Below are 24,957 nucleotides of genomic sequence, written 5' to 3'. Positions count from 1 at the left end.
GATCACCCAGGTTCAAGCACAGCCTTTTTGCCTGCATCACTCTCAGCTGTCAGGCTGCGCTCAATAAACCGCCTTGAGTCACTAGGGACCAGAGAGAAATGAAGTTACAGAGAATAATTGAGTTGCCGAACACATTGCTCCTGAAAAAGCCTAAATGCGCAGGGTGGAGATGAGAGGGGAGCAGGCCGGGAAAGCCCAAGGGAAGCTCAGGTGCTGCCAGGAAGGAGAGTCATGGTCATGCCCTAAGTGAAGCACTGGTCAATGTTATGCTCAGCCCTGCTGGGGCTGGAGACCCCAAGGGGACCAATCTGTATCTGGGGACCTGGCTTGCAACCAGCTGAAGGACAAAAGTGAGGCAGGTTTGCTGGCCTCCCTCTGGTCCCTAACGGTGTGGCTTGCAAAGCTGCTGCGGGATTGGCAGGCGCTGCTCGGGAGAGGCCCTGGAACAGGATAATAGGGGTGTGACAGATCAGGACTGATGCGGGACAGCAGAGCTTCGGGGTGGAGGGGAGAGCTTGCATGGTGCCCTCTGCTCTGCTCGGATCTACCCAGGATCAAACTCCTTTGCAATGACCTTCACTGAGGAATTACTTAAATAAAGCCATTTCTCCTGCTGTCCACGCCCTTCCCCTTCTCAGCAGACACACTAGGGTCACTGCAGGGCTTTCAAGGACACAGATGATTTCTTGTATGGGGATAGTGCACATAAGAGGGAAGAGAACCAGCAAAAAGGCCTATGCACCACTTACGTCTCACGCCTTCGGCACAGGGTGAATTTCACCCAACCTGCTCAGGGTGGGTCTCGGCAAGATGGGGTAGGATGCGGCTGGATGGGGTCTGGGGATGGAGCTAGAGTTGGCTACTCTACAAGGCATGACTCACTTTGAGCCTGCCGGATTCCTGCGTTCTTCCCCACTGACATCAGAACTGCTCATTGCTACGTTAGCTTCTGCATTTTCTGGCTCCACACCTTCCACCTAGACCAGCAGGAGGCAGGTACTGCCAGATAAGCAATGGCTCCTCCAGGAGTTACGCTCCCATCCCAGAAGACAACTGGAGCCCGGCAGAGTAGTGCAGAAACCCCTGCCCTCGTGCAGATGCCCCGAATCCCTGCAGATTCCAGGCCACACTCCCTGTCCTGGCAGGCAGGAAAGCACCGCGGCCTAAGTGTGTAGCAAGCTATGTGCATGTGGACACCACTGGTGACCGCTGTCTGCTGCATGTTAGGGGTACCCAGCACAAGACACCAAAGAGACAAGGTGTATCCACGGGGCCGACTCCATTACAAGGCACTTCAGAGCCTCGCCTGTCTTTGCCCACACAGCACGACACTGTGGTTTCAATTTAAATGCTGCCAGTGGAGAGCAAAGCAAGGCCTGCCAGTGCCCCTCATTCAAGCTGTGAATCTCTGATCTTGTCTCGTCACTGCCAATGCGCAGGATCCTTGTCTGTTTCAATGCCCCGCTGGCTCATAAGGATGCAGCAGGAGGCAGAGACAGGGAGCTTAACTTGAGAGCAAAGGCAACTCCAGGGCTCCTGGTCTGTCGTGGCTCAAATTCCCTAGGATCTACGAGGGCGACTAGTGATGCTGCAGCTGTTGGCCTGGTGGCCTTTCTGGTACCAATGACACATTATAAAGTAGCTGACAGAGAGAATGACCGTGATAATAGCGTGCCCCTTTGACCGCTTCGCCTGCACTTTGGCCCCTAACCCAGCTCCCGCACGACTGATCCAACACTCCAAACCTCGGAGCAGCTTTCAGATATCCGCCTTTCTCAAACCAATCAGCCCACCTACCACACATCCTATTCTGTTCCATCCAGGATCTAACACTGTGCCCAACGCTGGACTAAGTGACAGGACTAACATCTGTTATGGGGTTGGTTGGTTGTTTTTTTTGCTGTTGTATGACACTGTCCCACGGCAACTTTCAGTTCTGTCCCACTGACTCACAACCCCTTGTAAGGAGGGAAACTGAGGCACAGAGCAGTGCAAAGACTTGCTGAAGTTCACACGTGGAGTCAGTGGCAGAGTTGAGGACCCAGGAGTCCTCATTCCCAGTCCCCTGCTCCAACCACCAGACTGGACACTCAATACATGATTCTAACTTTCTCCTTTTCTTTTGCATTTTCCTCTCTCCCTTGTTGTGCGGGGTTGAATCTCCCTTGCTTTCCCTAATGAGCTGCTAGTAACACACCAAGTACAAAATTCTGCCCTTGGGGACACACACTCAGTAGCCTGTGCAGCAAAACTGCAGAAGAAATTAATAAGGGTCTAGTCCTGTAGCGAATATTCTCAGGAGTCAGTGGGGCTACTCATGTGAGGAAGGGTTGCTTATCTCCATTTATTGGGGAAATACTCACATTGTTACACACCCATATGTTCTAGGCGCACTTGACACCATTTAAAAACTCCGCAACAGAAGACAACCCACCATAAATCCCCCTCCCCCTCTGACCATTTTCCACCCCAATAATTATAATCCCAATTTTCAAGCGTCTGGGCAAACAAGACGAGCCTCGCAGTTTGTGTCAAGGTTACAGGATCAGGTCCTAACGTCAGGCCGAAGCCAGCAGTCCTTACTCAGGACGGTGCCAGCAGAAATCAGGTCTAACTCCACTGCAGCCAATGCAGTCCCAGCAGAGCAAAACGGGGGGCAGGAATGAGAACAAAAATCAGGCCTTTAATTATTAGCCAACTGCCTACAGAACCCCGGTGACTGTGTTCATTCCACCCATCTCCCTCTATTCCCACCTCACAAGAGGGCCCTTTCCTGGATGTGCTTTAAACTGGGACAGGGCTTGTTCTTTCGGAAGCTCGTCACAAACATGAGCATCTCGTTAGCGGGCAGGTCTCAGAAGGTCTCCATTAATCTCCCTCAAACTGGAGGTGACAGTAAAGAGGTGGGTCTGAAGCCATCCCAGCAGCCTGTGCAGGGGAGTGACGTGATAATGTTGGTGGGTTTATTCCTAAAGAAGATGCAAGTTGAAATAAACAATGGCTAGTACCAGCAAAAATCACCTCCTGAGAAAGGGCACTATTCACACACACGGTAGCATCCTGAACTGTCATGGGTGCTTTGCCCCTGACTTCCGTGAACACAGGATCAAGCCCTGGATGTGCAGGCTAGTAGAGGATGTGAAGAATGCACTAGACCATCCCATTCCCCTTGCTTCAAATGGATCAGAACCCCAGCTTCCCTGCTGCGGAAACGGGGCTGGTGGATTGGTTTGGATTTTTAAATTAATTAATCTCAGAGCTCAACTAATGGTGGCAGGTTGATTGAACCGCTCGTGCTTTAAATTCAGGACACACCGTGGCCATGGCCTGTTTGCCTCGGGCGTGTGCCGCTCCCCAGGGCATCCCAAAGGGACGTCGTGTCATTTATGTCCTGGCAACTGTGTCAGGAAGCTGCAGTGCAGCATGATGATGCTTTGTGGAAATGTAGCCATGATGCTGAGGGTAAAGGCCATCGCATCATGCCTCAGTGTTGCAACACAAAGAAGTCGTGTGAGATTTTGGTACCCAGGAATGCGAGCAGTCCCATTCCTCAACAATCCAGCCTGGACCTATAGGACCTGTCTTCACAGCCTCTATCCATCTGTCTGGATGAGATGCTTCCCACACCCTGTAAGACTTACAGGAGATGGACATACAGGTTCCTGGCTGCCTGCTTTTCAGATGACCTGGTGGCCCCTGTGAGGCTGGTCAGAACTCTGTACAAGCCCCAGCAACGATAGGCCAAAGAGCTGATGCTTTTGATAGGCAGGTGAATAACTGAAGGCTCAGGCCAAAGCACACCAGGGGCATGACAGTTACCCCTTGTAGAGAGGTGACTGAGTTATCATCCCCCTAACAACCCAGGCATGAAGCTTCCTCCTTGTGCTTCTGCACAACTCTGAAAGTCCATCATCTCATACACCCCATGATAAGCTCCGTGGCGACAGGGAAATGTGGCATGAACCCTTGTTCTTCAGCTCCTCTCACAATGCTCCACCCCAACGTGAGCTCCATCTCCCTCCCAGCTCCTGCTCCGGCCCCCTGAGCGAATGCCACCATCAACCCTGCCTCCCCACTGCTCGCCCCATGGCTTCTGTCTTCTTGGGTCTGATCTACTGATGGGACCAGGTTCTCCTGTTGCTGGTCCCCAGCCAGCCGGGCTGTGTGTGTCAGGAATCGCCAAGAGTGGAAGCTGAGAGCACATGCAACTGTTCAGATCCCCCGTGCCCCAAACAACGATTCAGCTACCTCAAATCACATCCTCCCAGGAAAGCACGACTTAAAATCAGAGGTGGGACTGTGAACTTTGTATCTGGGTCTTAATCCTCAGCACATTTGGGGTGTTTGGTTCAGCCCACAGCATAGATCGTAAGAATATAAGAACGGCCATACTGGGTCAGACCAAAGGTCCATCTATCCCAGTATCCTGTCTACTGAGAATGGCCAGTGCCAGGTGCCCCAAAAGGAATGAACAGAACAGGGAGTCATCAAGTGATCCATCCCTGTCGCCCATTTCCAACTTCTGGCAAACAGAGGCTAGGGACACCATCCCTGCCCATTCTGGCTAATAGCCATTGATGGACCTATCCTCCAGGAACTTATCTAGTTCTTTTTTGAACCCTGTTATAGTCTTGGCCTTCACAACATCCTCTGGCAAGGAGTTCCACAGGTTGACTGTGCATTGTGGGAAAAAACAGATAACAGCCAGCTGCACAATTCACAAGCAGTTTCTCAACCCCTCAAAACCTAGGGGTGTCTGGGCCTGCAGTTTTGGCTCAGGCTATAAACCAGCAGGTCCGCCTTGCCCCTCCTTGTTCTCCTCCATTCTCTGTCACATGGGAGATGATCAGATCCTGCTCCCTGAGCTTTCCCTGCTCTTTCTGCTCAATCAATCTCCACTGCTCCCCACTCCAACCGCGGCCCTACCTACCTTGACTCTGAGCGTCAGCCTTAAAGTCTATGGCAGCCTGCCTCATTCGCTTTCACTTGCACGTACTGCCCAGATAGCAATCTCCTTTGTGGAGCACTCCGTTGTCACAGTGAGATGGGAACGCCACCACGCAAACAGAAATATGCTGCGTTGAAAGAAAATCCCCAGCAATCATAATTCTCGCTCCGCATTGGCAACAGCTGTAATCTCAGCATTTGTAAAAATCTGTTCATAAATAATGTAAAGTTGTTGGTTGCCTTCGGAAATACCAGCAGCATTTAAAAAAACAGGCCCTGACAAAAATAATGTGAGCCTGGACAGCATGAATAATTGAGAACATTTGATTTCACAGGATTATTTTGCTGGCAGGTCAGCGGATAGCGCGATGTGCCTAGCATCTCACTCTACTGTCTTACTCAGTCCTTCCAGGAATAACAACCTGGATTTCTCCTTCATGCTATTAACTGTCTAATCATTGCTCCTGGAGTTTTAGTGTGTTACGAATTATCTGCTTAAAATGAGACATGCCTGCTCAGTGTATAATATGCCCAGTGCACAACTCTGTAAGCAAGCTGTCGTGAACTTTTACAGCCACAGCCATTCAGCCCTGGTATGTGGGCAGTGAAATAATGACTCGGTCCAGCACTTGAGAAATGCAGCTATTGCACTGCAACAGAGCATGCTGGAGTGAATTATTACTGGACTTTAAAAGGGCCTCTGGTCAAATCCAGCCCAGCATGGTAATAATTGGAGATATACCAATCTCCTAGAACTGGAAGGGACCTTGAAAGGTCATTGAGTCCAGACCCTGCCTTCACTAGCAGGACCAATTTTTGCCCCAGAACCCTAAATGGCCCCCTCAAGGATTGAACTCATAACCCTGGGTTTAGCAGGCCAACGCTCAAACCACTGAGCTACCCCTCCTTCCTTGAAATAGCATGCAGGTATAAGGCTGATTCAGCATCAATGGAAAGATTCCCAATGGGCACTGGACTGCAATGTTCGAAGCTAACGGGTAAAATTTTCAGACGTGCCAAAGTGACTTGGGAGCCCAAGGCTTATACGGCTAAGTACCTAAGTCACTTCTGAATATTTAGGTTCCTAAGTCACTTAGGTGCTTCTGGAAATTTTGTCCAAGTTCATTTAAAAAAATTCACTGATTTACTTTCAATTCCAGGGGCAATGTGGTTTTTTTTAAACAGATAAACCTCCCCTACAGCCTTTGTGACTCAGACATCACACCACAATGATAGTGCATGAGAACGGGTCTGACTATCTCGCTATACACCAAAGGGACACTGACTGAGGATGAAAGTATCACTGTCTGAGGGGAAAGGGATCTAAAAGAAGTAAATTCCATTTTTAAAACCCTTCTAGTTTCAGTCATCTCAGGATGTGGTCAGTAGCGCTGGGGAGGAGATTTGCGTTTTTAAAATATACAAGTTTTCACCTGAAACTGTCCCCCCCAAATAGGCAGATAATAATTCAGGGCTATTTTCACCATTTGGTTAATGAGTTCTCACCAGCGTGGCCTCCTAATTACAGCTTGAATTCCTCAAGAACCTGCCTGCACAGGGACAGCTGCTTAGCACCTCACCTTTATGATTATTATTTGTTACATAGCACCTCTCTATCTATCTATCTATCTATCCCCATACACCCCATCTATCTATCTATCTATCGCGTTACCGGAATATCTGAGCACCTCACAACTTTTAACATATTTATCCTCATGCCCCCCAGGGAGGGAGGTATTATTATCCCCATTGTACACATAGGAGAGAGACTAAGGCTCAGATCCTCAAAAGTATTTAAGGCACCAATATCCCACTGAAATCAGTGGCAGTTACATGCCTAAATACCTTTGAGGATCTGGGCCTAAGTGATTTGTACACTTGGAAATCTGTGGTGGAGCAGGCAGGCCCCAAATGAATTCAGGCCCTCCCTGGGGTAGGTGCTGTATATTCAGACAGTAAGAGTCAGCCACTAGCCGGGACAGCTCACAGCCAAGAGGGGAAATGCCCAAGACCACACAGCAATCCAGTGAGAGAGTCAGGAATGGAACCCAGCCCTCCTGACCCCCAGTGCAGTGTCCTATCCACTAGACCACACTGCCTCTCCATTTACAAGCACTAAATTCACCCCCTGAGGCTCCCCAAGGATGATGGGGCTGCGAGACAGCACAATCCTCCCAGGAGAACCCACACTGGCCTCCTCCCACCGACACTCTTGCCACATCTGGCTGCAAACCTGGGGCACACGGAGTGGAGGGGCTGGAGGTATGGCCGAGTTCTGGGGGAAAGGGGTTGTGCTCTGCCCTGAAATCCACTCGCTTTCCACCAGGGGGGCCTGGTCATGGAGCCTCTAGGCCTCGGCACTGTGGAGCTCAAGTTCAGCCCCACAGCCCCCATTGCGAATCCAGAGCTTTGCCACGAGCCCCAGCTTCATGAGCAGAGACGCTCAGGAGTGACTTGCAAGCAACCAGAAGGAGCGAGCTGACTGAACGCTGCTTGAACATGCTACCAGCCCTCAGATGGCCCGGATGGCGTGGCCTTGGTGTGCCTCAAGCCAGTACCCAGAATATCAGTGCCCTCCTCACTGAAACCACCTGCCCGATTGGCACTAATTGGCATCCATGTAGGCCAGGCGTGGTCGATGAGCATGTTGTTATCATTTAGGAGTTATATCCAGTGCCATCAGTGAGCAGGGTGCTGTGCAGAGAAAAGAGACACTGGGTGCCATTCTGTGCCATGCCCCTTGGGTTTAGCACTGGTGAAAGCGGCTGGATTGATGGCCTAGAAGACTGGAGGCCTTCATTTCCCCACAAACCAGGGACAGCAAGGATAGAGGCAGGGCAAGCTTCCCCCTATACCATCCACTGCCCCAGGGCCTGTTCTGCCTGAAAAGGGGAGAGGGGATCAGGATTCCTGGCCTGGATTGTAATCTCCTCAGGGAGTTCATCCCTACCCACTGCTGGCCATGAGAGAAGGCCAAGAGTCCAGTGCCTCCCCCACACAAAGAAACACCATTTTCATAGAATCTCAGGGTTGGAAGGGACCTCAGGAGGTCATCTAGTCCAACCCCCTGCTCAAAGCAGGACCAATCCTCAGATTTTTACCCCAGTTCCCCAAATGGCCCCCTCAAGGATTGAACTCACAACCCTGGGTTTAGCAGGCCAATGCTCAAACCACTAAGCTATCCCTCCCCCAGTGCCATTTTGAAGGGCTTTCTCCGAGTCAAGGCTGAGCATGCACATTGCTGGCCAGGCAGCACCCATTCTGCAGGACTTCACCTTCCAGGGCTGGCAACCGCTGCAAAATCCAACGTATGGAAGAACAGGCTGCCTGTGTTAAAGCAGATGGCAAGCACCAGCCCTAACATATGTGACCAGCACCTACTCAGCCAATCCCTGGCGGTCTCGCTGCTGCCTTCTGTGCTAGTCCTTTCACAAGGATGGATGGTTTATGGAGGCTACTCTCCAACATCATCCATTCAGCTCCTCTCTTCCTATCCATGTCAAGATTCCGTACGTGATTGGGTATCCTCAGGGTTACCTTGTGCAGGGATGTGCACTGAGCACCACCAGTGAAGGACGGGGAGACTGCAGCTGTGTTTCAGGCATCAGAAGTGACATTCCCTGCATGCCAGCTCAGTCAGCAATCGCCCAGGAATCCAAGCCATTCCTGGGTGTTGCTCATTTCATGCTAGGGACTGTGGACAGCGCCTTATATGGGGCACTTGCAGTTCCTCTCATATGGCTAAAAAAACAAATTCAAGTGTAGGCATATGAAAGCTGTGCTCCAAAAGCAGAGCTGGCTGAAACGTTCTCATCAAAACCTTTTTTTTTTTTCAACCAAAACCAAAATTCTTCACAGAAAAACTTCATTTGGGCTGAAAATGTACACTGAAATTCGAGGTAAAACAGTTCAGGGTTTGGCAAAATGTTTTATCAAAAAAATCATTTTTGAAAATCAACAGGTTTTAAATTTTCCAGCTACTGGTTGAAAAAGTTTTTGGAAAAAACAAACCTCCCCATCACATGATTAAAAACAAATAAACAAACAAACAAAAATCCAACAAAACACAACTGGCCCTTCCCAAGCAGCTCAATCCAACAGCCACTTTGCCCACAGAGTTCATCAGAGAATTATCACAGCCATGTGGAGAAAAAATAAAAACTCTGATATTTTCCAACCTGCCTGGTGATTATCAAGTGTCCAACCTGAGACACCATAAAGGCCCTAGTTTCCACAGAATGGATGCTCAGCACTTTCTGGTTGGGTACCTGAAATCACTAGTCATTTTGGAAAAATTGTGGCCTAAATTCTCCCCACTTCTGGCTTTCAGAGTGCACCCTGCTGTGCACGACTGTAAACTCTGGGAGCACGGACTGTCTTTCCTTTGGTTTATTGGGCAGTGCCAAACACCCTGCTTCTGTCTGGCACAGATAATAAATAACAGCTACCCTAATTAATATAATACCCATCATCTTGGGAGAGGCCCTGCTGCCCACAGCACAGAGAGTGTCCATCTCCCAAATGGCCATGCAGCCAGTGCAGCCATTCGGCTGCCAATAGCCAAGGTAAGAAGAACACTGGGATACTTAGCCCATGGATGTGTCTGCTGGGTGAATTAGCACGTATCCAGCACATGCATTCTTCTACATGGCTTCTGCATCCTCCACGTGCTTTCACACACATTCATTGGAGCTCAGTCCCTTAGCTGCTTAGGTATTAGCCCCAATTTCCAGATGGGGAAATGGAAACAGAGTGGGACAAGGTCTGCTCTCAGTGGTGCAATTCTACCACATGCAGAGAGCCAGTGCAAAGCCTCTGATCTCTGCACAGCAGTGAACTTTGTCCCGTAGCCCCACTGTGCAGATTTCTGCGGAGGTTAAATTACTCACCCCAGGCTACAGTGGCACTGGTCACAAAAGTGGGATTCGAGCCCAGGAGCTCCTGGCTTCCAGTCTTGTGCTCAGGTCGCTCACCCTCGACTCTTTATATTCAGTTTTAGTAACAACAGGCACGCAGCGGTGAGATGATGAGCGCCTCTGGAGTCCTGCCTAGCGCAGATCTGATTATAGACCCCCTTCGTTTATTTCCCAGTATTAAACTGTGCTCCACATGAATGGCAGGAGATGGGAGTCAGAAGATTTTTCTTCCCTCTTCGTGTCCCATGAGACACACGCTTCAGAGGAGCTATCCACTCCTGTTCTGGAGCCCACTTATCCTTCCAAGATCCATGCACAGAGGGTAACCTCCAGGCTTGGCTATGCCCACCCCATGTAAGGAGGCCATCCGCCTCTGCAGCACCATCCCCTCCCTGTTCCAGGCTCCGTGGAGAGGTGCAGGGAGGGACTGGACTAGGCAGCAGATGGGCACACCTGGACCATCCCCAGTTCTGTGTAGAAGCTAATGCCAGCTAATTTCCCCGTGGCCTTTCCCCGCAGAGTGGGACTTGCGCACAGGATGTGTCTCCACAGCAGCTGGGAGGTAGCCTGGGTAGAAATACACACGCTAGCTGTGACTGAGCTAGTGAGCTATAACAGCAGCATGGCCATGCAGGAGGTGGCTTGAGCCGGCCACGCGAGTGCAGCGCACTCTGAGGTACGCACTTGGGCAGCGAGCCTGAGCCGCCCCCGCCAGGCTGCTCTTTGTTAGTCTGATCAGAGCTAGCATGTGCACGTCTACCCCAGGTGGCAAGGACTCCTCCCAGCGGGGCAAGCGCTGGTGGGGAAAGTGCTGGCAGGTGCGGCTCCTTCCGTCCCTCCTGGGAGCTAGAAGGAGGCAGGGAGCCTCAGGGAGCAGAATCCCCCAGGATCTGCAGGGTTTCAGGCCATGTTCATCCTGTGGGGCTGGGGCCAACCCAGGAGCTCCCAATGGAACAGTCTGGGGAACGCGCCACAAGAGACTCTTTCCCTCCACCACCCCAGCAGCCTCCTCTCATGGGAGGGGACAACCATGCATTTAGGACATTCCTGCTTTGCATATATAGGGCCTGATCCTGAGAATTTTGCCTGTCTCAGGGCTGCCGGATGAGGCCCAGATTATATTATATTAGTGGAGAGAGACAAAATTTGTCTGCGGGGATTAAGTTTAAAGCTAAATTCTGCCTACAAAGACACGTGTCCCACCCCACAATCTCCTTGTGAGCCCTAGGCATGCATGTAAATGCAGGGTTTAGATCTGGTACGTTTGCTATTATTAACTGATATATTCATCACTCAGGTGCCCATCCCCATAGTGTCCAGGCTCTGCCACAAAGATCAAAACGTGCACCATCTGTCTTTCAGGAGCCGTGAGTGTGGGGCTGTCTGCATGCATTTTTTGAGATCGCAAAAAAGAACTAGTCCAGATTATACTAGAAAGGCCTAGAATATTTCATTAAGAAAACCACCTCTCAGTTGCTGGCTCAATTATGTGAACACCACCAAAGAGGCCAAGGTGAACAGACTCTGCATTTTGGGCCTATTCCCACCACTGATTTTGTGTGTAAATCTTGCAGAGAAATAGGGTTGGGTGGGTTGCTAAGTCACTGCCCATCATGCTGACCAGTGCTGGCTCGTTGTTTCCTTGTGCTCCCGATCAGTCTGTCTCTCTCCACCTGCTGCCTCTTGCCTTACACTTCGATTGGAAGCTCTCTGGGGCATGGACTCTCTCTTTGTTCTCTGTTCGTACAGCGCCTAGCGCTGGTCCATGATTAGGGCACCCAGGTGCTGCCGTAATACAAATAATAAATTATAATCATAACAATAACAACGGAAAACATGCCTGTGATGCTTGAGCCTGGAGTGGGGTTTTTTTTTTTAGTCCCATCCTAAAACTCTTCCCTTGCTGAAGACCTGACTCAGCAAGGAGCTGAGCGCTTCTTGTAAGGTGCTGAGCATCCTCAGTCACGTTCAGACAACACCGGAGGGCCTTGGTAGGGATACCACAGCACAGTTATCTAATGGGCCTGATCCTGCAAAGTGCTGGGCATTTCAGGATGAAATTCACCCCTTGCATAGGCCCAACACAATGGGCACTGGCCCTGGGGCCTATGCACCATTTCAGTTCCACTTAAACCCTGGTCTTAAGAGGTACATTGTGCTGGCACGCTGCACAGAGGTGATTTCTCTCTTGGTGAGGTGCTGAGTGCCCTGAACTCAGACACTTGGAGGATCAGGCCCCCTGTTACTCTCCTATTCCTCTTTATTGTTGCCATTTCTAGGGAAGTTCCCACCCCAGAATGGCTCAAGAGCATTTACAGGCAGGATGTGGCACCTCAGAGATACTTTATGCACTGCAAGATCTTTCAAGAGGGTCTATGGCTAAGACAACAGAGCAAAGATTTGACTCCAGACTCTGGCACAGAAGAGGCTGCTAGCCGATGCTGATGGCAATATGTTTAAGGGCACGTCTAACTGACTAATCAGCTCATGAAAGGGACACATTGATGAACACATGACCAATTCCTGCTAAATTTATGTTTTGTTATATGGCAACGATGTTGGCAAAAACTGACTGTCCATTCAAAGTTCCTAATCTAGTAAGGCAATTTGAGCACGTCAAGCAGACTGCATTTCCAACTAGTGCTGACAGGAAAAAGAGAATTTAGTAACAGTTTAAACTCAGACACAAGGGAACTTCTGTACAATTCAATTACCAAGAAGTTATATTTAAGTTATGTAAAGTTTTGCATGTAATCTACAAAACAAGGAAGTACAGAATTAATACAGAAAATCCAGAGGTCCTAAACCAAACAGTCACGTAGACCAGAAAAAATCCAGAAGTTAATATTCCACTAATAATACTTAGCATAAATATGGGGTTAAATGCTCAACTAATGTAAACTAGGATTGCTGGGAACAGAACCCAGAACTTCTGAGTTGCAGTAGAATATCATAAGCACAAGATCATCCTTACCCTCCCCCCGTCTCTCATTTAAAAAGTAAGGAGCCAGTGGTGTCCTTGGAGACAATGGGAGCAATTTAACAGCTTGCTGAATTGGGCCAGATTCTCCTCTGTGGTCACTGTCTCATAGGAGGTGCCCAGACCACTTCGTAGGATGCGGCCAGCCAGACCACCTTAAGGATCTAGCTAGAGGCTGATCTGGGTGGCGCGCTATCTGCAAGGATCTTTGTGAGATCTGCCATGACGATAACGACCCCAAGTGATCAGTCAGCTCAGCGTCAGTAGCACTCTTTGAATGACCAAGACTTACTCGGGTGAGTAAAGGTTTGCAGGATCCAGCCCGAATCACTTGGAACAATTTTGTTTCCAAATGTTGTACAAAACAACCCTTCCACTCCTGGCCTCCCGCAGCTCACCCTGAAGCCGTATTTCTGTCTGCGTGATACTGCCTAGGAAGGGAGGATGTGGACAGCACATCCTAGCAGATCGCTTAAGTACAGTGGCAAGAATAACGCTGGCACTGTATTCTCCTTGTTTTGCTGCCCATCTGTTCTACTACCAGGCATGGGGTTTTTTTTTTCCTACTAGACACATCTTGTACCAGGAGCACAAATAGAAGCCAGCTCTGGCCCTATTCTCCTTCTGGCAAAACAAAACAAACTTGAGCTAAGAATAAAGGGAAAGACAGCAACTTCTGTCATTCAAAGCATCACCAGCTTTCCTTAATACAGCGAAACCAGTACAGAGATCTCTTCATTAGGGCCACAGTTCAGCAAAGCACTTCAGCACATGCTTAACTACTTTGCTAAGTAGGGAGGGTTTGCTATAACTGGGCATAGGCAACCTACTGTCAGAAGAGGCCACCCAAAGGCACGTCTCAGAAACTATAGAGCCGGTTACAACGCTGCTCCACCTCTGTTAAGCAACTGATTTTGGCCTGTCCCCTGTCTGGTTGCTTAAGACAGGTTTCACTGTCAACAGTGTAGAGAGGGTTGCAAGAAAACCCCAAACAAGCGAATTCACTGCAAAGGAGAGGCTTTCTGTATGGAACCCGACAGCAAAAACTAGAAATTAACTGTTATTAAGGAAATAAAAACAAATGGGGCCAACTATTTAAGGATCCTCCCCTGGTTTAAATCAACAGGCTCCAAAGAGGTTGATGGTGCATTGCTGTGGCACCTCCATCATTAGCAGTTTTTAAGCACAGGTTGGATAAACACCTGTCAGGGATGGTCTAGGTTTACTCGAGCCTTCCTCAGTGCAGGGGGCTGGACTGGATGACCTCGCGAGGTCCCTTCCAGCCCGGTATCTCTATGAGTCACACCAGAGGAGCATCTGGCCCGCCAATATTTTTTTTTAAAATATCCAATTCCTTATCTGTGTTACTAATCAACTTAGGCCCTGCTCCTGCACTGAGATTCACTCTGGCAGGCCCTGGAGCCCAAGTGAAGCCTATGTGGTTCCATGCAAGCATGGTCATTCAAAGCACCCTGGGGAGCCCCGTGCAGCCATATCAGGACCTTAGGTTATAAATAATCAAAGAATTTCATAAATTATATTTTCTTTTTCCCCATTTAGACTATTTCTGTTTTCATGTCTCACAGGCCAATCAGTTTCATTTTCCACTTAAGATCAGTTTCGTTTTCTGGTTCACATGTGCATAGAGAAGGCAGAATTTGATTGTTTTATCATTTCAGTGAATAATATTGATGTTTATTTTTAAGCTTTTTTGTAGATTTTTATCTATTTAAATTTTCACAGTTGCAGGAAATTATGCGGAATCAGAGAATGGGATGGGGTCAGAGTGATTATTTAAAGCCAGTAGACACAGATTCCGAAGGTTAAAGCTTTATAACCATTAAAACACAAACTGCCAGTATCATATGTCAAAATACACAAAGTAAACCACCTTAAATCAAATTCTAAGAAGTTCTCAAGCAGCATTTCTCTTACTTTGCACATACTATCTGTACATTTTGATTATTACTGATGGAAATATTTTTGCACTGGTTTGTGTGCACACAGTGCAATCAATGTTTATCAACATTCACCAACAACAATCGAATCCTCCCAAGCCTACACTTGCACTAGTGCAATGTGACTGTGTTTGGGTATTTCCAACCTTGGGGGGGGGGGGGGAATCCTTTACTGGAATTCAAGAGAATTTGTCAAAATCTTTCTATTCAGACTAGGTTTGTTAAAACTTATTTTAAACATCAAACATAAATTTATGTCTACATTAAATTGAAGGTGTTGCATTTTCGACTATACAACAATTTAAAAATGTATATATTAATAAGAGGACAGATGTAAAAGAAAGGAGCAGGTGACCGTCTGAACTCCTTTACTACCAAGTTCATTTCACTCCATAAAACACAAGTGTTATCATATCTTGACTCACAAACTGCATCAGCTGTGAGTGAAGAGACAAATGAGGAACGGTTTCATGGGGCTTTCCAGTTATGACAGCCAGAAAGTTCTGTGTATGCCAGGAGCCTTTTGTTCTTCAGAAAATAATGCTATAGTATATTTAAAGAAATCATTTTCATTCTATCTGGAACTGTAAACTTCACTGGGGATTTCTGAGCTGGTCAACAGTCATCAGTAAGGCCCTCAAATGTCAGACGAAGGGCTCAATCCTGCAGCCCATGTGTAACTCTGTACTGCCAGAATCCCACTGAAGGAGTCAGTGAAACCAGCAGTGAAACTCCCATTGATTTCAATGCTGGAGGATCACGGCCTGAAGTGGGACATACATAATGCACAGGTCTTGTACTGCTCTGCTGCACCCAAGAAGGCTTCCACTGACTTCAGTTAAACTACTCCGATGAGAGAAGCAAGCAGAACTGGGCTCGAATATTGGCTGAACAGTATAATAACTCTCCTGCTCCCCTCTGTGCCCCCAACAGCCACTCTGTGCCCCCAACATCCAACAAGCCATACTGCATCTGATAACCAACCCTTTGGTGTCAGGGCAATTCCCCCCTGGAGGAGATTGGGCTGGGCAGTTGGAAGGGACTGAATCATGGAGGAGTGGTCCAATTACTTTAGCTGCAAGCTTAAAAATATACAGGAACACGTGTTTTAAGGGGTATAAAGAGAAGGAATCACCCCTAGTAAACAACAGATAAGCTCCGCTCTTCCTCCTACTTCGATTACAAGTCCTTTGGGGGCAAGGACAGTCTGTTTGCTCTGGGTTCATACAGCACCTAGCACACTCCGGGGTCCTGGTCCATGACTGAGGGTCGTAAGTGCTACTGCAGTGGAAATAATAAATAATCACAATAATATTCTATGCCAGGATAGCTGCATTTCATACCCCAAATCCAGCAATCTGCGGTACGACTCCAGCAAAAACTGCTGAAACGAGCTTGCAGGCAAGAACTGCCTTTTGTCTTCGCAATGTACCCTTCACGCAACGCCTGGGCTTACAAGGTCTGCAAACAATGTTTTAAAAATGTAAGGTAGAGTGAATGTGCTTTCTTGAGGCTGTAGGCTGCAATAATGTTACGGAATCTGACGGCTGCCCACACACATGTAGACAGGTGTTCAGGAGGAAAACTGGCCCAACAAATGCAGCAGGCTAACTCATCAGGACATGCGAGGCCACAAGGAAATGTGTCCGTCTACACAGGAGTCTTGTTGACTGAAACACGGCTTTAAGCCAGTTCAAGCTGATCTGATTGAAGCACACTTCAGCTGGAAACTGCGAGCAAGTCCCAAATGTGTGCCAGCCGTTGCCCCAAACCTACAAGCTGATCCGTGTAGGCGCAGGGTTCCCTGCAGAGATCAGCTTGCAGAATCAGGGCCTATATTTGGAAAACGTGGCCCGCAGCATTTTTCAATGAACTCGTGCAGGTGTTTGGAGCTTCATCCAAAGCCCCCTGAAGTGAGCTGAAAGACGCCCTTTGACTTCAATGGGCTTTCGATCAGGCCCTTGACCCTGCAAACAACTTCTGTTAAATTTGAGCACATGAATAGATTCAAAGGATATGGGGAGAGTCACATGCTTAGAATTAATCTGGTGTGTACGTGCTGGCAGTTTCAGGCCCTTCCTTCTCACTTTGGGGCAGATCCCTTGTGGTTTAAAATTTCCCGAAGGTTCCTGTTTGATCAATCAGCCACCGAACATGTGCGGGAACTTTTTCTGAGCTGTTTTTTAATGCCATATTCTGTTCCTGTTTCCCAACTGTCGTACCCAAGTCTTCCATGCTGGATCCAGGTGACGCGTCATAAGCATCTATGAAGATGTCACTGCCACGCACTGTGTCAATCCTGTGCAAAAGAACCGATCTACAACCGGCCTTAACATTTCGTGCCAGCAATCGGCCTCCATTTTCGTCCACACAGTATCACATTCAGATGCTTTCTCAAAGCACCGGAGAATGGGTTACGGCTCTGACCCAGCAAAGCCCTTAAGCATGTCACTGCAATGGTGTTACTCATGTACTTATGGAAAGGTGACACATTGACTTCCCTGGACACTGAAAGCCTCCATCCACAGGACAGGTAGAGCCAGCCCAACAGCAGTGCAAGCTTCCCCTATACCCCACTGAACCTCACCCTGAACCTAAAAGGACCCTCCCTGCCTCGAAATCAGGAAAAGGGGTCCACCGCCATCTCAACGCCTGGCCTCTCTGCTGACGCGCCCACCAAGGGGACCGCACTAGAGGTGCTTATTGTGATGTGGGCTTTTGGCTAAGGTCTTTTAGGAGAAGGCCTGAGGTGCCCAATTCGCTGAAGCGCCATCAGCACAGGCTTGCAGGTCTCAGTACCGGTACATAAAACCTAAGCACAATGAGGCAAGTTACAGGTGGAGTGTCGGCCTTAACCCTTGTACCTCCCGGCATAATCGATTTAAGCAAAGCTCCTTACGTAGCTTTCCACATTGCTGCCCATGGAACACCAACGATCAAAGCCACCCTAAAGCAGGTGTCCAGAGAGCATATTCAGTCTGGTGCTTTCGGCATGGCAATAGGAATTTAAAATAAAAAATAGCCAGCCAGCCAGCAAACCATTATATCATTTTGCATTAACATAGGGATCTAGGTAGGGATAGATCATGAAGTACAGAAGAAAAATGTCTTCTGACCACCGATTTCTACAGGATTTTCCTCATCATCCTACCATTCGTTTAAGCATCAGAAAAGACAGAGACCATGAAAAATGACCCATCTACAGCTGCAAAATAAATCCCTAAAAATACCCTCCTTTTTACAGAGGGGAGACAGAGACTTCCACTTCCCTGGGCAAACAGAAGTGATCTTTGCACTCCGCAAATACCATAATAATAATACAAAAATCAGCATTTGTGATTATTTCTCCTCTTATTTTGAATGGGGTTTCGGGAGGAATGACAGCACAAACTGGTCAGAAAAAACTGGTTAGCCGTTTCCCCCTCACACCCTTCCTGATCGCTGTGCCCATTCCCCCTCCCTCTTGCTTAGCAAAAAATAAAGAAATAAAATAAAGCAAACAGCCTAGGCCACCAAAAATTAAAAGAGAAAAACAAAGCCAGGCATGCAAGGTATTTCTTATTAACACTCCAGCAGCCCCTTTTTGCATTACGAGCTTGCAAGGCTGGAGGGTGCCAGAGAAAACGAGGATGAAGGGAGCAATGTCTCCACAGGGAAAAATAAATAAATGACCATTTAAAATGACGACGCTCTGCCTTACCCAGGCCACTATCCTGAGAATGGTCTGAGGCTGCTTGAGGAAATCCACAGGGTCAACGGCCCCCCCTGCCCGGCCCGCTCCAAAGGAGGCTCCTTCCATCTTTCCCAGGCGCTGGTCCGCTTGCTCGGGCTTCGCCTCCTTGCCGCTCCGGCTCCTGGCTGTGCAGCAGAGACCCAGCCGGCGCGTGCGAGCAGGGAGTGGGGGAGGCTCGCGCCACCGCCTGCCCGGGTGCTCGTGTCTCGCGCACAGACCTTGCCGCGGCTGGTGCAGCTAGAGCCTGCCTCTCTGCCACTGACCCCTGTTCCTTGCCGCATGGGCTCGCCCGGTGTCGTGTGTGCGTTAGGGAGTGGGAGGTACCATGGAAGGCGGAGGGGGGGGGGAGTCTGGGTGGACATACAGGTGCAGCCTTCTCTTCGTCGTTGCACCCGGATCTGTTTCGATTTTTATTCCTACCTGTATTTCCTTATTGCACCATCTCCAGCTTTGCTCGTTGCATGGATTTCTGTTTGTTAACTGGGTGCTTCAGGCTGCATGCCCTGCAAATGGCCTGCTGTTTATCTGCCTCCCTTATTGCAATGGGGTGACGGCCTTGATGGGGCTAGTCCAGGAGGTGCACCGGGCAAAACAGGGCAGCAGTGCAGGTGGGAAAAGCAGCACCACCCCCTACCCACCCCCATCCCTCTGCAAATGTGCTTCCTGGTTTCTTCAAAGCTACCCCACCTTCTCACCCTCTGCCCACAGTGGCCCACACATGCAAAACTGCAGTTATACCAGAAGCCCACCAGACCAAGCTTCTGTTCTCTGCCCTGTCAAGCAGCTCAGAGACAAGAGCCTCCCACAGAGCCACCAACAGACACCCCGGTGCAGTCGTTGGTGCGCTGGAAAGATGTGTGTGAGGAGCAATGACAGAGCCTGTGCTGGGAGGGGGCATTCCCCATCCTCCCTCCCATCCCAAGAGGTGAAAGGCTCCAACAAAAGAGGCTGGGACCCTTGGTTATATCTAAGGGGAGCAGATGCAAAGCAGAAAAGGGTCCCAGTGTCAGGCATGGACTAGTGTGACTGATAGCTAAGGTGCATTTGTAGGTGCATTTGCTGGCTCTTGGGTCAGTGGAACCCCTCCTCCACGCTGCAGGGATGGCTTCTAGTCACTAAACTGCTATATACCTGTTATTTGGCCTAAAAATAGGAAGTGAAGGGCAGATGGGCTGTAGCTTGTGTTTTCCTCCTGCAGGAAATGAGAAACTGCCTTTTGCCAGCCACAGACTCTGTTAGGCTGGAGCCGTCTCTTCCCCTTCCCCCTGCTATTCCTCTCCCCTCTGGTCTGCCCCTGCCCCCCCACTAACGGATGAAAAATTAAAGAGAAATCAGGTACAGGTCCTGTGGAGGGAAAACCCCATTGATTCCAAAGGGAGTTTCCTCTCCCCCCCCCCCCCGGCAGGATCATGTCCTTATTTAGTTTTTCTTACACGATGATGATGATTTTGGTTCCATAGATACTGATGCCATGACAACTCTGACATCATCCTTTGGCTCAGGCCAGAAGCAGCAGGAAAAGTAACGGAGAGGAATCCACCTGCACTTTTGACCTGAATAGGCATATGGTCAGGAACTCTTGGGTTCTGTTCCTGACTCATTGTCTGATCCTGGGTAATCCACATCACCTCTCTGTACCTCAATTTCCCCATCAGTGAAATGTGGATAATATTACTGACCTACCTCACATGGTGCGTGTATGTGTGATACGCTTTGAGATCCTTGTGTACAAAATGCTATAATAGTGCAAAGCGCTACCCATGTTCTATGCTATCCCCACCAAAACAGCCTGGACCTTTGGGTTGGTCAATATCCTCCTTCTGGCAGATGCAGTCAGAAAGATTTAACTTTTAAATCTCATTCTGATGCCATTCACTTTTTCTCGATTACAGGTGAGTCATCGTCTCTTCAGATCTATTTCTGACACCCAGCAGGAAGGGTAGGACTCAGTCTTTCATTCCTCAATGTCACCAGCTCAGTGAAAATCACATTTTACTATGTAAAAAATAAACGGCTATTAAGGGAATGCTGGGCTAGCATCTAGCGCCTGTGCTTAAGCTGTATGGCTCACTGTACTGGTGCAAAATATTCAACAAGGTGTCTAAAGGTGTCAGAGCTGCAGACTGGGCTAGCAGAGTATTTATTTTCAGTGTCACCATGGGGGGGAATGTTCAAAGGAGGCCCAAGTGACTTAGGCACACAGCTTTCGTTGGATTTGTGCTCCTAAATCACTTGGGTGCTTTTGAAAATCCCCATCCCTAAACAATAAACCCAGAGACATTTATGTGTGTAGGGCCTGATCCTGCTTCATTTGGAGTCATGGGCAAACTCCCATTGACTTAAGTGGGGAAAGGATCAGGTCCATAGAGACCTCAAGAAGTAAAAGGCAAAGATCCAGAGCGAGTGGCAAAGGCTCAAAGGGAGGAAGAAGAAGACAGCTCAGGAAGATTTGTCAGGTATTCTTGAGCCTTTTGTTTCTAGGACACTGACCAGATTGGTCGTGGTCAAAAATTGCCGCTGACTTCAGTGGGAACTGACAACACTCAGCACTTTACAGGACTGAGCCTATGTGAGCTGAACTGGTGAGTATCAGTATAATCCTTACTGTAGCATACTTGCCTACAATGTACCATTGAAAAGCCAACGTTTTTCCTCTCTGCCTAACCCCACCACGCCCACACACCGGTGCTATTTGTAAAATAAAACCCTTTATTGTCTGATGTGCGCAACCAGTAACGTGTATAACACACGCACACAGATTCAAAGATGAAGACATAGACCTAAATACACATTTTAATCGACACCTGAGAGGTGGTGACTCAGCAGTCAATCAGAAAGCTTAACTAAGAATTGTGCACCAGAAGTAAAAACACTCAAAATAAAAACCATCTGAGGGTTCGAGCCTGGGCACCGGGCAGGACAATGTGAGACTGTGGAGGTGCGTCAGCAGGTCCATAGTTAAGGTTGCGTTCAGCTCTGTAGTGAAAGTGGTTGATAATAGCCAAGTGGGAGCTACATTGTACACTGCTAGTTATGCAGAAATGTGGAGGTATTATTGTTACAAGTATTATCGTTACACCGCCTTTCTCCCTTTGCCCCTCCTGTCACCACAGAACTTACTATGTGCAATGAGAAAACAAGGAAATTCGCGATCAAAACTCCACACACTGAGCGATGATGAAGGTTGCTGGCCTATGGCTAATACCATCCACACAAGCATTCAGAACAGAGGAATGAACAGTTAAGGCATCAGCAAATAAACTCCAAGCAGAAATCTCAGACATACAAAATGTTCCTCCCAGCACGCAATCCCAATACTCCCGACACCACTGCTCAACCCAACAGCAAACCAAAGTGACAACCTTCCCCCCCACCCGCTGGTGGCCTTTATGGGTCACATGTAGAATGTGTTGCCTTTTTTAAAATAGTTGAGGATCTATGAGTTGTATGGATGGGTAGGTCTACACTGCAGTTGAAAACTCGTGGCTGGCCTGTGTGGAATCACAGGGCTGGGACTAAGGGGATGTTTAATTGTGGTGTAGCTGTTTGGGCTCAGCCCCTTAGCCTGAGCCCGAGTCAGCTGGCACAGGCCAGCTGCGGGTGTCCTAACTGCAGTGTAGACATCTCCTCTGTGTTTATGGGATGTGTTGTGTGTTTATATGATCTATTGTACACGTGTTTATGGGATGTGTTGTGTGTTTGTGATGTATTGTACATGTGTTCATGGGATGTGTTGTATGTATGTGTGTGCCAGGCTGTTCACCCCACACCAATGCTTAAGGGGCTAGGTTGGTGCAGCTAGGATCAATTAACTTTATTAGCTGCACCTGGTAGAGAGTCTGGCTTAATTGAAAATGACTATTGGCTGATAAAGCCCCTCTGGGGGAGAAGCTGGCTAAGATCTAAAGCCAGGAAGCTTGTAGAAGAAAGGGGCTGTAGTGTAGAAGCTGATAGTCACTCTCTGGGTTTAGAGAGGGAAAAGACGGAACCCAGGATGTGGGGCAGAGAAGTCCTTGGTTCCTGGCCCTCAGGGAAGGGTTTACCCAGAAGGGTGGAGAAGAAAGCCTGTAGGAGGTGGACTAGGAAGCAGCCCAGGGAAAGAGCAGCAAGGTGAGAGATTGTGCAGACGTTGACTGCTGGTTTTAAGGTCCCAGGGCTGGAACCTGGAATAGCGGGCAGGCCTGGGTTCCTCTACCAGTCACTGAGATGCTAACCAGACAGCTGGTCCAGAGAGACTTTAATACCCCGGAGGGGTGGGAGGGGGGAGCTGTATAATGACGTAGCTGGAGGGCTGAGTCCTGAGGAGAGAGAAGCTGCAGGGTGAGCGAATGACGGAAGGGGATGCCAGACCCGATGAGAGCTGATGAGGAGTCAACTCAGGAGTGAATATATACTGCGACAATGTGTTTATGTGATATATTGTACACATGTGTTTATGGGTGTGTGCATGTAGCAGAAGCTACCCTTCTTTGGACACTGTGCCAAGTACCCATTCCTTTATTTATCTGTACCAGAGATCACCTACTTTCTAAGTTTTCACACTCTCCACTGAGGACAGGAAAATCAATGCATTTAGTTAGCCATTAGTAAGAGAATACTAAAGTGAGTGGTGAATCTGATTATATTTGCATTTAGTGCTGTGCTGATGGTTTAAGAGACATATTCATGGATGTAGGTCAGAGGTAAGGTTGCAGTTTTTGTTTGGAGCTAGACTAGGGAGCTGTGAGATCTCTGCCTGGAGGTTGCTTTCTGGTGATGTAACTGTTCCTGATTTTGCTGTTTTACATTTGTTAGCAACTTATATGTTCACACAATGTAGCTCTTTGCTTATGAATGTACACTTATGATCCGCCGCCCTCAGTGTCGTGATGCAAGTGGTCATGAATGGGTAAGATCAATACTAGAGTAGCTTTTAACATGAACCAAAATTCCCCCAAATAATTATCAGGGCACAATGTAAACTTTGTACCTGTATATTATAAATTAATCTTTCTAAGGATGCATCTTCACCTTGGCGGTCTCTGTTCTAACTGTTGCTGTGTGATCAGTGTTCCACAGACACAGCAATAACCTCTTTGCATAAGACAAGGCTGTGAACAGATACTTTCTCAGAACAATGGATGACACTAAAATGTGGCAGGATTCATTGTGCAGAGAGGCAGCTTAGTCCATGTGAGTCAGGAGATGTGGTCATTGTTCCTGGCTCTGTGTAACCTTGGGCAGTCATTTCACCTCTGTACCGCATTTCCCCCTAGGGTGACCAGATGGCCCGATTTTGGGGTCTTTTTCTTATATAAGGTCCTATTACCCCCCACCCCCCTCACGATTTTTCACACTTGCTGGCTGGTCACCCTATTTCCTCTCCACACTCTGTCTTGTCTATTTAGATTACAAGTGTTTTGGGTCAGGAATAGTCTCTTACTATGTATTTATACAGTGCCCAGCACAATGGGGCCATAATTTTGGCAGGATCCTCTAGGCCAGGGGTCGGCAACCTTTCAGCAGTGCTGTGCCGAGTCTTCATTTATTCACTCTAATTTAAGGTTTCGCGTACCAGTCATACATTTTAATGTTTTTAGAAGGTCTCTTTCTATAAGTCTAATATAGAACTAAACTATTGTTGTATGTAAAGTAAATAAGGTTTAAAAAATGTTTAAGAAGCTTCATTTAAAATTAAATTAAAATGCAGAGCCCCCCAGACCGGTGGCCAGGACCCGGGCAGTGTGAGTGCCACTGAAAATAAGCTTGCATGCTGCCTTCGGCACCAGTGCCATAGGTTGCCTACCCCTGCTCTAGGCACTACTGTAATACAAATGATGATAATTTCAGGACAAATGTCCAGACCAAATTAAGTCTGGAGTGTTTGGAGCATGACCAAAGCACATAAATTAAGTTCCGCAGAAAGATCCCAGATCTGAGGCTGGTCGTTTTTCCCCTCAAGTCTCATCTGTTTAACTTCTGCAGAGTCCAGTACATCCTGTGCAACAGTTTATCATGTAGTGGCTTTAGCTTTCCTTCCCCGCTGGTTTTATGCTCATAATGCAGAACCGCTACCCATTGTAAACTGTACTTCTTATCCCATTTAATTTTACGTTGCTGAAAACCAGTATCAGGGTATACGTGGCCAGCCAACAACGATAAGCTGGGGGCATGTCTGAAATGTCTGGCAGAAATCCAGCCCCTTCCCTATGTTGTAATATATTGCATGACTAGACAGGGGTCTATTTGCCTCTGAAGACGCAGGGTAAGTCTCTGTTGGAGACAGGGTAGCAGACTGGCTAGCTCACTGTTCTGCCCCAGCATGACAGACCAGGATGGCTTCTTTAGAACCACAGCGTACGAGGTAAATACTCCACAAAAGCCCTATGATATGTGTTTACACTGGGCAGATGGAATCCCCTCCCCTCAGAGAAGGGGCACAGA

At 48.3% G+C, this 24,957-nt stretch overlaps 1 protein-coding gene across 1 annotated transcript in view; it reads right to left on the bottom strand.

Moving 5' to 3' along the window:
• SYNGR3 (synaptogyrin 3) overlaps nucleotides 1-18,813 on the bottom strand; it is a 39,296-nt gene extending 20,483 nt beyond the window's left edge. Inside the window, exon 1 of the mRNA XM_039490626.1 lies at nucleotides 18,502-18,813. Coding sequence (XP_039346560.1) covers nucleotides 18,502-18,600 — 99 coding nt within the window. The 5' untranslated portion in view covers nucleotides 18,601-18,813. The remainder of the gene's footprint in view (nucleotides 1-18,501) is intronic.
• Nucleotides 18,814-24,957: the final 6,144 nt, after the last annotated feature.

Source organism: Mauremys reevesii, linkage group 10, assembly GCF_016161935.1.
Source record: "Mauremys reevesii isolate NIE-2019 linkage group 10, ASM1616193v1, whole genome shotgun sequence".
NCBI classification, from domain to species: domain Eukaryota; kingdom Metazoa; phylum Chordata; order Testudines; family Geoemydidae; genus Mauremys; species Mauremys reevesii.
The sequence above is the reverse complement of the archived record's forward strand: the minus strand, read 5'-3'. Positions and strand labels throughout refer to the sequence as shown.